General features: G+C 44.8%; 1 protein-coding gene across 3 annotated transcripts in view; it reads right to left on the bottom strand.

The window, feature by feature from the left end:
• sorcs2 (sortilin related VPS10 domain containing receptor 2) overlaps positions 1 to 15,358 on the bottom strand; it is a 776,963-nt gene that overhangs the window by 463,792 nt on the left and 297,813 nt on the right. For all 3 annotated transcript variants that reach the window (XR_004411679.1, XM_033019211.1, XM_033019222.1), the window contains exon 3: positions 8,631 to 8,730. Coding sequence is in view for 2 of the 3 variants with exons in the window: in XM_033019211.1 (XP_032875102.1) it covers positions 8,631 to 8,730 (100 nt within the window). In the remaining variant the exon portion in view is untranslated. The remainder of the gene's footprint in view (positions 1 to 8,630; positions 8,731 to 15,358) is intronic.

The raw sequence follows: 15,358 nt of genomic DNA, 5'->3' as shown, positions 1-15,358 counted from the left end.
TCAGTCTTACTTGCGGGTCGCCCCCAATGACCAGCTTTGCAGGCGGATCCTGGCGCCTCCAGATACTGCACTCGCTGTTTATATAAGCTACAGAGCTAGGAACTCCACTGCCTTTGGGAGCTCTGTGGTGGTCCGGAGATCACAGTATCGCTGTTATTTATCATCAATAAATAGTCGAGGAGACTATCTGTAAAAGCACTGATTTGTGCTGTTTCACGTAACCTCTTAACTTGTGCAGTTTCAAGCAGCTTTACTAAACTTCACCCGTTTGTCACACTCTGGAGCCATTTAAAACATTTGTTACTGCCTTTTGCAACACAATAACCGTTTCAATTCATACCAACCTTTACAGAGTGAAGGGGCTGTCCCACTGCGGCGATCTAATCTGCGAGTTTAAAAGAGTTTGCCCTCGACTCCAACTCCCAGCAAGGTCGACACGTGGTCCTAGGAGGTCCTATGAGGTAACTGGAACTCTCCTTCATGCTCGAGGGAAGTTCCCGTATACTCGCGGCCTCAGCTAGGTCGCGGAAGATTTTTCAGCATGTTGAAATATTTCCCCTGAGTAAAATTTGGTCGGCATAGTTCGTTTGAACTCGTAGTGCAGTGGAGTGGGGTCGCTATTTAGTTACAGGCAGTCGAGGGCAGCCGTAGGCAATCTCCTTCGCTGACCGGGCATTTTAATTGGCTCATTGGAGTTTTCAGGACCAAGGAAAACCGACCGGTAGGTTCAATGTCCGCTAAACTTTATTAAACTTCTTAAAAGTGTCTCTCCTCCTTCTCCCCCCCTTCTCTCCCTTTCTCTCCCCCTCTCTCCCTCCGCGCTCTCAAAAGGACTTACTGTTACTGTGCAGCCGTCTTTTACCTTCCTCTTCATCGCGGGTGTGAATTTCAGATAGCGCTCCCCCGCTTTTCCTGGCCCCCGCCATTGCGATGTGTGTGTGTGTGTGTGTGTGTGTGTGTGTGTGTGTGTGTGTGTGTGTGTGTGTGTGTGTGTGTGTGTGTGTGTGTGTGTGTGTGTGTGTGTGTGTGTGCGTGCGTGCGTGAGGTCGGTCGATCCAGTTCGCGGTTTCATTGCTGACGGTCGATCCAGTTCGAGGTATTTCAGGCGAGTGCCCTCGAGCTTGAAGGTCGAAGACACTCTTTTGAACTCGCGGATTAGGTCGCCGCAGTGGGACAGCCCATTGAAAGGTTCCAAGGCGTTTCTGAGGATATTGTTACCAACAATTAATGTAAAACCACTTCTTAGGAGAGATATTCAGAAGCTTGGTCTGAGAGGTAGGTATTAAAAAGTGTTTTGAGGATGAAAGATGGGTCAAGAAAGAGGTGGTGATCTTACGGGAAGATGTCGCTTACAGCTTTGGAAGTCTGAAGCATGTTCGCAAGCTATGGTGGCTTTTGAAAGTGAGAATTAAAATCACAGGGCTGCTTAACTGAGATCCAACATAGGTTCTATAACAGGGCGGCACGGTGACGCAGAGGTAGAGTTGCTGCCTTACAGCGCTGGAGATCTGGGTTCGATACTGACTACGGGTGCTGTATGTACGGAATTTGTACGTTCTCCCCATGACATGCGTGGGTTTTCTCCAAGATCTTCGGTTTCCTCCCACACTCCAAAGACGTACAGGCTTGTGGGTTAATTGGCTTGGTATGAATGTAAAATTGTCCCTCGTGTGTAGGATAGTATAAGTGTGCGGTGTTCGCTGGTCGGTGTGGGCTCGGTGGGCCGAAGGGCCTGTCTCCGTGCTGTATCTCTAAACTAAACTAAATCATATAAGCAAAAGGGTTATAAATGATTGATATGGTACAGATTCGTTTTTGAACCATGAAAGAGCAGCCAAAAAGGATTAGAATAGTCCAGAAGCAATAAGGTAATGCATTACAAATCCAGCACGACATTAGATGAAGCAGGAGTACGAACGAGCCTGAGTGGTGATGGAGCAAAATACTCTCACAGGTTCTCAGTATTTAGACAAATCTCCAAAAGGATCAGTATACATGAGTATTAGATGGTCAGTATGGAAGGTGGTAGGCCAAAGTTCTTAAATTCACAAGTGATAGGAGCAGAATTAGGCCATTCGGCCCATCAAGTGTGCACCGCCATTCAATCATGGCTGATCTATTTCTCCCTCCGAACCCCATTCTCCTGCCTTCTCCCCATAACCCCCGATGCCCGTGCTAATCAAGAATCTATCTATCTCTGCCATAAAAATATCCATTGTCTTGGCCTCCACAACCTTCTGTGACAAAGAATTCCACAGATTCACTGCCAAAGGACTTGTAACTGGGCTGTATGACTTTGTCTTGGAGTTGGATTTGTTGCAGACGTGGAAGTAACAGGTCTAGTAAGGCCAAGTGGGATGAGAGCACATCTCATGGAATCTTTTCCCCTTACCAGAAGGGAATGATAGTGGAGGACATAGATTCGGGGTAAAGGACAAGAGATTTGGCGGATCAAGAGGGATAATGTTTTACAGCCAGCGTAGTGAGTATCTGGAATTTATTGGGGAGAGTGATGGACGGAGAGTCACTAACAGCATTTATGTTTGGCTGGACCAGCATAGAGTCATACAGCGTGAAAACAGGCCCTTCAGTCCAACTTGCCCATGCTGACCAATATCCCCATCTGCAGTAGACCCACCTGCCTGCGTTTGGCCCATATCGCTCTAAACACATTCTATCTATAATTGCGCTTGAATCAGCTAGACCTTGTAGGCCACGGGAAAAGTATTGGAAGATGGGATTAATATAGAAACATATAAAATTCTTAAAGGTAGACTAAAATGCTGGAGAAACTAGGCGGGTGCGGCAGCATCTATGGAGCAGAGGAATAGGTGACATTTCGGGTCGAAATCCTTCTTCAGACGGATGTGGGGGTTGGGGGGGGGGGGTGGGAAGAAGAAAGGAAGCGGCGGAGACAGTGGGCTGTGGGAGAGCTGGGAAGGGGAGGGGAAAGAAGGAGAAAGCAAGGACTACCTGAAATTGGAGAAGTCAATGTTCATACCACTGGGGTGTAAACTACCCAAGCAAAATATGAGGTGCTGCTCCTCCAATTTACGATGAGACTCACTCTGGCCATAGAGGAGGCCCAGGACAGAAAGGTCGGATTCGGAATGGGAAGGGGAGTTGAAATGCTGAGCCACCGGGACATCAGGTTGGTTAATGCGAACTGTGCGCAGGTGTTGGGCGAAGCAATTGCCAAGCCTACGCTTGGTCTCACCGATGTAGAGCAGCTGACACCTAGAGCAGCGGATGCAATAGATGAGGTTGGAGGAGATGCAGGTGAACCTCTGCTGCACCTGGAAAGTCTATTTAGGTCATTGGATGGGGTCAAGGGGGGAGGTAAAGGAAAGTGCCAGGGCTGGGGCTGGTTTCGTTCTTAAGGGGTTGGACAGGCTAGATGCAGAAATTTTTTTCCCAATGTTGTAGGAGTCCAGAACAGGGGGCACAGTTTAAGAATAAGAAGCAGGCCATTTAGGACTGAGATGAGGGGAAACCTTTTCATCCGGAGAGTTGAGAATCTGCGGAATTCTCTGCCACAGAAGGCATTGGAGGCCAATTCACTGGATGTATTCAAGAGAGAGTTTAGCTCTTAGGGCTAACGGAATCAAGGGATATGGGGAAAAAGCAGGAACGGGGTACTGATTTCGGATGATCAGCCATGACCATATTGAATGGCAGTGCTGGCTCGTAGGGCCGAATGGCCTACTCTTGCACCTATTGCCCATGTTTCTATGTAATATGATCGGTCCCCGCTGGTCAGCGTGGATGTTTTGGGCTAAATGGCCTGTTTCCATGCTGTATGATTTCCAGGTGAAGCACACCACTAATGTTGTGACTGATTTGATTCAGTTTCATACAACTACATAAAGATGGATTTGGCCCAATTGCCAAGGAGTGCATTTCGAACAAACATGCTTTCAATCTTCTGACGAGTTAGATGGATGATATTTCGGCTCTCCCAGAATTGGATTTCATTCATTACTATAATATGTAACTACATTTTATAATATGTCTACTTCTAATAAATAAATAAAATAAAAAATAAAAAATAAAAATAAAAAATTGGATTTCATTCAAGGAATTTAATAATCCAGAGGGAGTTAAGGAATCAACAAGTATAATGTTAATGGCAGATCTCTTAACGGAGGAATCTTGGGGTCCAGAGTCCATAGTACTGACACAGTGGATAGAGTGGTGAAGAAGGACTATGGTATACTTGCCTCCATCAGTCAAGGGCCTGTCCCACCTGGCCGTCATTTGCGCGTAATTTACGCAACATTATTTACACGTCATGACGCATGACGCGCGCGTTGTGACATGCACGTGATGTGCGCATGGTGCGCAATGACAGACAGTGATGAGCAGCCGTGCGCGGCGTCGCAGGATTTTGTGATGTACAGAAAGTCACCTTGCAGCTTTACAAAACTTTGCGCGCCATCTGCGTGACGTGCAAATGAAGGCCAAGCGGCCCTTAAGGGCACTGCAAACAAAAGTCAGAAAGTCACCTTGCAGCTTTACAAAACTTTGCTGAGGCCAAATTTGGAATATTGTGTGTAATTCTGGATGTCCCGTTACCAAGAGGTGATGGAGGCTTTGGAGAAAGTGCAGAAGAAGTTACCAGGACGTTGCCTGGTTTGGAAGGCATTAGTTAGAGATTGAACTTGCTTGGATTGTCTTCTCTGGGGCATCGGGACGACAGATGGCACAATGGGCTAAGTGTTCGGCTGGCAACCAGAAGGTAGTCGATTCGAATCCCGCTTGGAGTGCATACTGTCGTTGTGTCCTTGGGCAAGACACTTCACCCACCTTTGCCTGTTTGTGAATGTGTGTGAGTGATTGGTGGTGGTCGGAGGGGCCGTAGGCGCAGAATGGCAGCCACGCTTCCGTCAGTCTGCCCCAAGGCATCTGTGGCTACAGAAGTAGCTTACCACCACCGAGTGTGACTGAGGAGTGAATGAATAATGCGATGTAAAGCGCCTTGAGTATTAGAAAGGCGCTATATAAATCCCATCCATTATTCATTATTATTATTGGAGGCTTGGGAACTTCTGATTGAAGTTTATCAAATTCTGGGAGGCGAAGATAAGAGTCGCCAGTCACAATCTTATTCTCAGGGGGGATATGTCAAAGACAAGAAGGCATAGCTTTAACGTAAGGGAGGAAATGTAATACAGATGTACAGGACAAGTGGGTTTTGTTACACAGATGGTGGTGGGTTTCTGGAACACACTGCCAGAGATGGTGGTGGAAGCAGATTCAGCGGAAACAATGTGAAGGATGGAACTGCGGATACTGGTTTAAACTGAAGATAGACACAAAATGCTGGAGTAACTCAGCGGGGCAGGCAGCATCCCTGGAGAGAAGGGATGGGTGACGTTTCGGGTCGAGACCCTTCTTCAGACTGGAAGCAATGGTGTTTGAGAAGTTTTTATTCGGGCACATGAATATGTAGGGAATGGAGGAATGTGGATTTTGTGCAGCTGGAAGGGATTAATTTAATTTGACATCATTTTCAGCAGAGATATCGCGGGTCAAAGGGCCTGGTCCTGTGCTGTACCATTCCACATTCCATGTTCTAAACATGGTGAAGTGATAGAAATGTGAATCATCATCATATGGGATTAGTCACCATGGCTCCAGAGGATGACGTTGCCGAGCAGTGAACCGAGAATAGGAGTGAGGAGCAGATCCTTGAGAAAAGTTCAGGCACAGGATGGGAATACCATAGAAAGACACAAAATGCTGGAGTAACTCGGCAGAACAGGCAGGGTCTCTGGAGAGAAAGGAACGGCAGAGGTTTCGGGTCGAGACCCTTCTTCAGGCCGACAGTCAGGGGAGAGGTGATCACAGAGGGGGAGCAGCGAGAGAGGGTGTTGCAGAACCCTCGTCGGAAAGAGGAGGAGAACGTCTTCAATGTAGACATACCTTGAGGAGGTTTCGCAGTGGGGCAGACAAAATGTGCAGGAAGGAACTGCAGATGCTGGTTTAAACCGAAGATAGACACAAAATGCTGGAGAAACTCAGCAGGACGGGCAGCATCTCTGGTGAGAAGGAATTGGTGTTGGTGATTGCTTTCTAGGGGGCAAGTATGCAATAAATGAATGTAGACCAGCCCAGTCAGGCAAGATAAAGAGGCGTTTTAGATAGATTGTGCAATCAACTATAGTAAGACTGAAGGCAGACAAAAATGCTGGAGAAACTCAGCGGGTGAGGCAGCATCTATGGAGCGAAGGAATAGGTGACGTTTCAGGTCGAGACCCTTCTTCAGACTGAAGAAGGGTCTCGACCCGAAACATCACCTATTCCTTCGCTCCATAGATGCTGCCTCACCCGCTGAGTTTCTACAGCATTTTTGTCTACCTTCGATTTTTTCAGCATCTGCAGTTCTTTCTTAGACCAAGACTGAAGGTAGATTGAGGAGTGCAGAAAGTAATAAACAAAAACGTTTATCACAAGCAAGAGATATCACTTGTGCTGTTTGATTACTGCACGGTGACGGACAGTGAAAATTCAAATAGGCAAGCTGGCCACAAATATATAATCCCACACCAAATTCAAGCTATTTAGACATAAGGAAGTGGAAGTTGGAGCAATGTGTTCCACGGACAGAAAGCTCAAGGTTTAGTTTCTTGAGGCAAGGGATAATGTGAAAGAGACAGAAAGTCTGGTGAGTTTTGTCTTTCACTTTGTGATGGAGACTCGGTTGAACGCACCTCCTCCAACCTCATCTACTGCATCCGCTGTTCCAGCTGTGGACTCCTGTATATCGGCGAGACCAAGCGCAGGCTCGGCGATCGCTTCGCTGAACAAACACAGTAAGAAAATTCGCTGAACACCTCCGCTCAGTCCACCTAAACCTACCTGATCTCCCGGTTGCCAAACACTTTAACTCCCCTTCCCATTCCCACACTGACCTTTCGGTCCTGGACCTCCCCCATTATCAGAGTGAGGCCCAGCGCAAATTAGAGGAACAGCACCTCATATTATGCTTGTGCAGCTTACACTCCAGCGGTATGAAACAGCGCTACTTCTCTAACTTCAAGTAGCCCTTGCTATCCCCTCCCCCTTCCCAGTTCTCCCACAAGTCTTACTGTCTCCGACTACATTTTATCTCTGGACCACCCACTCCCCTGACATCAGTCTGAAGAAGGGTCTCGACCCGAAACGTCACCCATTCCTTCTCTTCAGAGATGCTGCCTGTCCCGCTGAGTTACTACAGCATTTTGTGTCTCTCTTCAAAAACAGTTAACGTGGTTTTTGAAACCTACTAACAAACGCCACTCAGAGTAGCATTTGTTTTGTATTACTTGCAGATGAAATGTCATTTGAACATAAATCCTATCTCCAACACCTCTCTCAACACCCAAGAATATTTAATTTTCTTACTTGATGTGACTGGATAGTGCAAGCTCTTTACTAATTTCAAACAGTGCCCAAAGCTATACAAATGTAATTAATAGCATTTTGTGAAAACAGTAAATTTAAGAGATTTTCTTGTCTTCTTAGTACGAGAAGATTGGACGTGCATAAAAGCTGGTTATGAAAACATTGTGTGTACATTGCCTGGCCCGAGGGACAACTCCAAACACTGGGTTATTAATTTCACTAAAGCAGACAAAGAGCAAGGCCAGAAAATACCATCCAACTAATTACTTTGCACCAGTCTGTCAGGTTGATATCGACACGTCACGGAAATGACCTTGCACTGCCGCGCCCGTTCAAGTACACAGCAATACAATTTTGTTTCATTTGCTTGTCGTGCAGATGCAGCTGTTGAATGAAACGTTGCACTGTATGTAGTAATGTATAATTCAAAATGCAGATATTTTTAGGCTTCAAACTGAGGCCTTAATGCTGGAACCAGTCATCGAACTAGAAAATGTTGAATTTAGAAGAAAATAGCTCAGTTGCAATAGAGAAGGTGTCTATGCTGCTCTTTAAGTTGTATTTTCACAGTTAATATACCAGATGCTGGGCTCAAAATTCAAAGCAGTGTGTGTAATTTCACACTGAAATTTAAGCCTTTCATTCAGGAACCAACATATCAATTCATTCAACTCACATTAGAAAACACTTATCAGCATGTTTCTGCCAATTACAGACTGGAACACTCAATACCAAACTGTTCAGGGTTGTCGACTTTCTGGAATAGTAATGGGTTTAATGTTACCCTGACAATGGATCTCATTTTAAGTCTTACAATGCGAATTTTAAAATAGCTTATTTCTTTCTACCTGGCTTTCGCTGTTAAGACAATCACGAGAGAAAGACAGGCCTTCAGACAAGGTGTGGGCTTCATGCCGGGGCCTCGACATGTCAACCCATTGACAAATAAACAAGACGACGGAAAGAAAAAAAATAGACCAATTCTCTTGACAACGCTAAAATAGTGGCATCCTCTGGGGAAATCACCAGTGTTCTGGCATTCGTTTCCCTGCCACATTGTACAGAATGCAAGTGAGACACAGCAGTGACATTTAACAGCAAACATCTCTTCCTTTCAATAGCAATACAAAAAAATTACATTGGAGATAATGCAGATATGGCAAAACCAGAACATAAAGATCATTTTAAATAGCCGGTCTCTGCCTCTGTCTGCTCTCCTGCTCCACTGTATAGTTTGCACATACCTTTTTCTTATTTGCAGGGCAGATATAAAAATTGGTAATTATGTTGGTGGTGCCAGGCTGCAGGTTCAGTTTCACGTAGGTAGTTCCATAATCCGATGACCTGCCGTCAAAAACAAGAAGCAAGTGTTAATTATAGTTGGAAAGAGAGTCAGACAGCACTCATTTCACCATTGCCATCGGGAAGAAAGTACAGGAGCCTGAAAACTGTAATGTCCAGGTTCGGGAACAGCTTCTTCCCTGCAGCCATCAGGCTATTAAACACAACAACAATTGTTTATTGAGTATGTGTGCATGTGTATATACACACACTGAACTTTTTTTCTCCCGTTATGTATGATGTTCACATATTCTGTTGTGCTGTAGCAAGCAAGAATTTCATTGTCCTATCTGGGACATATGACAATAAAACATTCTTGACTCTTGAAATCAGGCCCACTGAGTGCACACACTATCGAGCGCTCTTTGTGCGCTAACGCTTCACTGATCCAATTTTATTCTCCCTATATTCATATCAACCTTTCCCAGATACTACACACATCCTGGACTAAGGACGTGGAAAGCAGCCATTGAACCTCCCAACCTGTACATCTTTGGAATGCGATTGGAAACAGGAACAAAAGAAAACCCACACAGTCTCATGAAAATTCTACACAGACAGCACTGGAGATAAGGATTGACTTTAGAGATACAGCAAGGAACAAAGTCCTTCGGCCCAACAAGTTATCACCCTGTACATTAGCACTATCCTGCACTCTAGAACAATTTACAATTTTACTGAAGGCAATTAACTTACAAGCCTGTACGTCTCCTAAGCACCTGCCAGTGTGGGAGGAAACCAGAGCACCCGGAGAAAACCCACGTGGTCACAGGGAGAACATACAAACTCCATACAGTACCCGTAGACAGGATCAAACCCGGGTCTCTGAGACCGTAAGGCAGCAACTCAACCGCTGCGCCACAGTGCCACCCCTGAACCCAGGTTGAACCCAGGGTTTCTGGTGCTGTGAGGCAGCAGCTTGACTAGCTTTGTCAGTACGTTGCCCTAATTAATGGTGGTATTAGTGTGCTTGTTAAGTTCAGTTACAGCAAATATGGAATGACAGGCAGAATGACGTTTCACAAGTATGCTTCAGGGATACTTCTACCTGCACTACTTGCAAAACAGAGTAAAAGCAGCAACTTGCACTTCCGACATAGCAAATTGCCCCGAGGCACAACATAAAGGCTTGAGGAAAACTGATTGTGCGATGAAAAAAGGTGATAATGTAGCAAAAAAGTTTGAAGGAGGGAATTGAAAAATTTAGGGCCTCAGCAGGCGGAGAGCTGGTCGCTACTGCCAACCAGGTAAATCACTTGCATAGCAGCTCGAGAGGTTTTTGCCCTGCAAAGTGCTGTACATGCAAGTTCCTAATAGAGCATCTGGACCTGATGGGACCAGGGTGGCACGGTGGCGCAGCAGTAGAGTTGCTGCCTTACAGCGAATGCAGCGCCGGAGACCCGGATTCGATCCTGACTACGGGTGTTGTCTGTACGGAGTTTGTACGTTCTCTCCGCGACAGCGTGGGTTTTCGCCGAGATCTTCGGTTTCCTCACTCTCCAAGACGTATAGGTTTGTAGGTTAATTGGCTTTGTAAATGTAAAAATTGTCCCTAGTGGGTATAGGATAATGTTAATGTGCGGAGATCGTGGGTTAGAGCGGACTCAGTGGGCCGAAAGGGCCTGTTTCCGCGCTGTATCTCTAAACTAAACTAAACTAAAGCATGCTTTTATGCAGTGACATTTAAAGAAAGAATACAAAGGAAAAGGTAAAAGAGTGATCTAGGTGTTAAATCTTGGTAGTGAAAAGATTAGGAGAGAAATAGAAGTAGATAAATATTATTTGATAAAATATTTAAAAAATCTCATTGAAAGTTACGAGCTATAGGATTGCTGCGGCACCATTTACATCCGTAAATCCCTTTCTGTGCCCAGGAAGTTGACTGGCATTGCAGAAATGCAAAATCTCCTGATTAAAATGGTACTTACTCTGCTAACCCTAACTTTCTTTGTCAGGTAGAGCTGGCATTAATGCCCAGTTGCAACACTGCACAGTTGCAACAATTCATGATCCTCATGGGAAAGTTAAGGGTAGCCCGCTGTTTTTCTAAGGCTGAAGGAAGAACAGCAGAAAGAATCTTGTAATTTGTGGGGGGGGGGGGGGGGGGCATTCACAATTCACATGGTCCCTCTTCATCACACCGCCGTATAATTTACAGTCAATTATGGAAAGCACAATTGGACTCATTATCTTTGGCAGCGAGATCTTTTGCATTATATTACATAATATACTTGGTTCACCCCTACTGCGACAGCCCATCAGTAGCCTGGAACCTGGAAAAGCTAAAGTTTGTTGTCAAGAGCCCCAGACAATCACACAAGGGTTCCCAGGCCAAACTTAATCCACTTTTATACCGGTCGTCTTTTATTTTTGTTCCAGCAGCAACATCCACAAGCCGACTCGTGATCAACATGCCATTATTAAATCATACACAATTATTCATGCAACTGACTGGTAAACAAGTCAGATTTAACAGCATAAATGCTGGTCATATCTATACCAGAATCGGAATGTAAAATAATGAAACAATTTAACACACTGGGCGACACGGAGGCGCAGCGGTGGAGTTGCTGCCATACAGCGCCAGAGACCGGGTTCGCTCCTGATTACGGGTGCTGTCTGTGCAGAGTTGGTGCCTTCTCCCCGTGACCTGTATGAGGTTGCATCGAGTGCTCCAGATTCCTCCCACACTCCAAAGACCTACAGGTTTGTAGGTTAATTGGCTTGGTAAAATTGTAAATTGTCCCTTATGTAGTTGTTAGTGTGCGGGGATCGCTGGTCGGCCCTGACTCAGTGGGCCGAAGGGCCTGTTTCTGTGGTGTATCTGTAAACTAAACTAACGTAGACATTTTGAACAACCTGAAACCTATACACTTCCTATGTAAGTTTACAGCATAATTCCGGTCTGCAATCAGTGCCAAATGATCATGTGTAAATTTCCCAAAGGTCTTTGATCCTTCCACATTTAACGATATAATGGCCACATTTAGTAAGCAGCAAAAATATATATATACATTTTACAATTTATTTCTATGAATTGCTGGAAACTTTTAAACTATCCAGGATTAATTCAAGTGAAAACTGCCAAGAAAAAATCTTCATCTTTTGGTTATTTCGTGAGACAAATGAATTGTTCCTTTGCAAGTCAGATAACTGAGAATGAATCCTACAAATGTCAAAATCCTTCAAACAGGTTTGAATGAAATGTGTGGACTGTTGAGAGTGGAAGATTTTCTGCATGTGCATTGGGATGCAGAAGTATGCAGAATGAGAAAGCGAATGTACAGAATGCAGAGCGACTCATTTGACTCGCCATAGGCAGAATGCAAAGAGGACGCACACAGTGACAACTTGAAAGCTGTAACAAAACAATGGTTCTTGCCACTGATCTTGAAGAAAGCTCCCCACAAAGATCTATTCAACTTTGAGTCATATACATTCTACTTTCTGACACATTTTGTTAACGGCGGGCACAGCGCTTGCAGCGCCGGAGACTCGGGTTCGATCCTGACTGCGGGTGCTATCTGTATGGATTCTGTACGTTCTCCCCGTGACCCACGTGGGTTTTCGCCGAGATCTTCAGTTTCCACCCACACTCCAAAGACGTACTGGTTTGTAGGTTAATTGGCTTGGTACAACTGTACTTCTCTGGTGCAGGTCCGTTGGGTGCGGCCTGCACCAGAGAAGCGGAACCACCGACCGGCACCATGGCCTGGCCGGGTCGACCCCTTGTGCATTTGCTTTCCTTTCATTCCCAAGGCCGCACTCAGTAATTCTTAAATTAAAATCATTCAGCTGCATGTATCACAAAGATCCCATTTAATCTTCTCCCTGATGGAATACTCATTGTCAGAGGTTAAGGGTCGTTCCGTGTTTTAGTGGTTGTATAATGTCTTCATGTTAACATGGTGATCAGAGGGAGAAGAACCAGGGCCTAATTTCTATACAGATATGAAACCTCCTAATAATTATGATAAGGCTGAATGATGTTAAAAATATAAAATAGATTCCTGGGCTAGATTATACTTATAAAAGTCTCAAGCCTGGGCTTGCCTTTCTTTATCAATCTACTGGAGAAAAACCTGCTTTGAGACTAGAGAGCCTGTCCCACTTTCACGACCAAATTCACGACCTCTGCCAAGTTTGCCCTTGACTCATGCTCGCAGCATGGTTGTCACGAGGTCGTATGAGGTCGTAGGAAGGTCGTAGCAGGACGTGATGCTAGTCGTAGGTACTCGTGGCATCAAGTAGGTCGGGGCGTTTTTTCTATCCTGATGAAAAATGTCCACGAGTAAAAAAGGTTGTGAATTAGGTCGTGAAAGTGGGACAGGCCCTTAAATATAAGAGTAATCGAACCCAGAAATCCATTTTATATTTTTAACATCATTCAGCCTTATCAATTAAGCTCACAAGATAGAGGAAATGTCTCTCTTGCTACTCAGGAGGGAGAAACAATGTATTTTTGCAAAAGACGTAATGAAGATAGATTCAGTAGAGTAACAGGCTTATATAGCATGGGACAAGCTCTTTGGCCAAACATGTCCATGCAGACCAAGTTGCCCATCTGAGCTTGCCCTATCTGCCATATTATTGTCTGGTGTACTGACACATAGGGAAATACTTTGACCCATCTCTCTCTGACTTTTCTATCGATGCACCTGTCCAAAGTCTTTTAAAAGTTAGAATTGTACCCACCGCTGCCACTTCCTCTGGCAGCTCGTTCCACATGGAAAAGGTTGCCCCTCACCTCCCCTTTATACTTTTCCCCTCTCACCTTAAATCTATACCCTATAGTTTTAGTTTTCCCTCCCTGGGTGTCAGGGGTTTATGGGGAGAAGGCAGGAGAATGGGGTTAGGCGGCAGAGATAGATCAGCCATGATTGAATGGCGGAGTAGACTTGATGGGCCAAATAGCCTAATTCTGCTCCTATCACTTATGACCTTACAGTGGGAAAAATACACTTCCTATTCACCTTATGTATGTCCCCTCGTGGATTTTGTATACCTCTGATCTGCTCATTCCTGTGCTCCAGGGAAAACAGTTCCAGCCTATCCAGGTTCTCCTGATAATTTTCCTCTTACAGTTGAATAAAAAATAAGGAAACGCATTTTTAAGCCAGAGATGACACAATATATTTTCTATCATAGAATCATTAGTCATAAGGTCATAAATGATGGGGGTATAATTAGGCCATTCGGCCCATCATGTCTACTCCCCCATTCAATTATGGCTGATCTATCTCTCCCTCCTAACCCCATTCTCCTACCCTCTCCCCATAACCCGACACCCGTACTAATCAACTGTACACCCATAAATAGTCTTAGCTTGATCCTCTCAAAAGGCAATTGAATCGGAGAGTTTATGTTTTTAAAAACAGAGGTAAATCGGGGGAAAAGGTTAACAAAGGGAGAAAGGGAATGTGGAGTTGGAATCACAATCATATCAGCTGCGATGGTATTAAGGGTCAGCAGACTGAAAGGGCTAAGTGCTACGAAGTGCTCCTATGTCTGACAACGATTGTTCCACTGGACTTTTCCAAAACTCCTGTTTAACTTCCGCTAGAGATATACATTTGTGTTCTCATACATGCTGTTCTCCAGGGTTTACGGTGATTGTACTCATGTCTAGAATGATTAGACTGAAAGTACACAGACAAGGCTTTTCACTGTATCACAGAATATGTGACAGTAGTAAACCAAGATCAACTTCCGAACTTGGAGAGTCCAGGGAAATGACTACATCTACCAACACGTTTGATCTTGGAGGGCTGTGTGAAACCTGCTAGAATCCTTTAATGTACGCGCAGGCACTCAAAATAAAAACAATAGGGTCTGACAGTCCAAAAGATGCTGGAGCAGGTAGAGAGATGGTACAAGCAATTTAAAACAAACTGCTGGAGGAACTCAGTAGTTAGGCAGCGTTTGTGGTGTAAAATGGACAAGATGATGTTTCAGAAGAGGACTCTTCTGATTGATATGATTAAGTTTAATGTGGGTTAAAGTTACAAGGTTATACTTAAGGGTCTGTCCCACTTACGCGATTTTTTCGGTGACTTGCCGGCACCCGTCATAGTCACAGCAGGTCGCCGAAAAATTTCAGAACGTCAAAAATCCAGCGGCGACCAAAAGAATGGTACGACTCTTTTGGGTGACGCCTGTTTGGTCGTGAGTAATCGCCCAAAGAGTCATACCTTTTTCTGGTCGCCGCTGGATTTTCAACATGTTGAAAATTTTCGGCGACCTGCTGTGACTGTGACTGGTGCAGGCAGTCTCTGAAAAAAATCACTTAAGTGGGACAGGCCCTTTATAGTTGAAAGAAAAATGAGGAAATGGCAATGTAATGATTTCAGAACTGCTCCACATTCCTAACCAGGCTTGGAATCAGTCATATTCGTGTGAGGTTGGGACTTCTGGATTATAGTTGGCCCTTTATTTACTTGTACCTCAACAAGACATGCAGAGTGCAAGAACTTGGAACTTGGAAGTACTATCACCTGAGCTAACATGAACATATGTGTAGGAATGAACTGCAGATGCTGGTTTCAACATAGAAACATAGAAAATAGGTGCAGGAATAGGCCATTCGGTCCTTCAAGCCAGCACCACCATTCAATATGATTGTGGCTGTTCA

The sequence above is a fragment of the Amblyraja radiata genome, chromosome 1 (assembly GCF_010909765.2).
Source record: "Amblyraja radiata isolate CabotCenter1 chromosome 1, sAmbRad1.1.pri, whole genome shotgun sequence".
Classification (NCBI taxonomy): domain Eukaryota; kingdom Metazoa; phylum Chordata; class Chondrichthyes; order Rajiformes; family Rajidae; genus Amblyraja; species Amblyraja radiata.
This window is presented reverse-complemented; position numbering and strand designations above follow the sequence as displayed.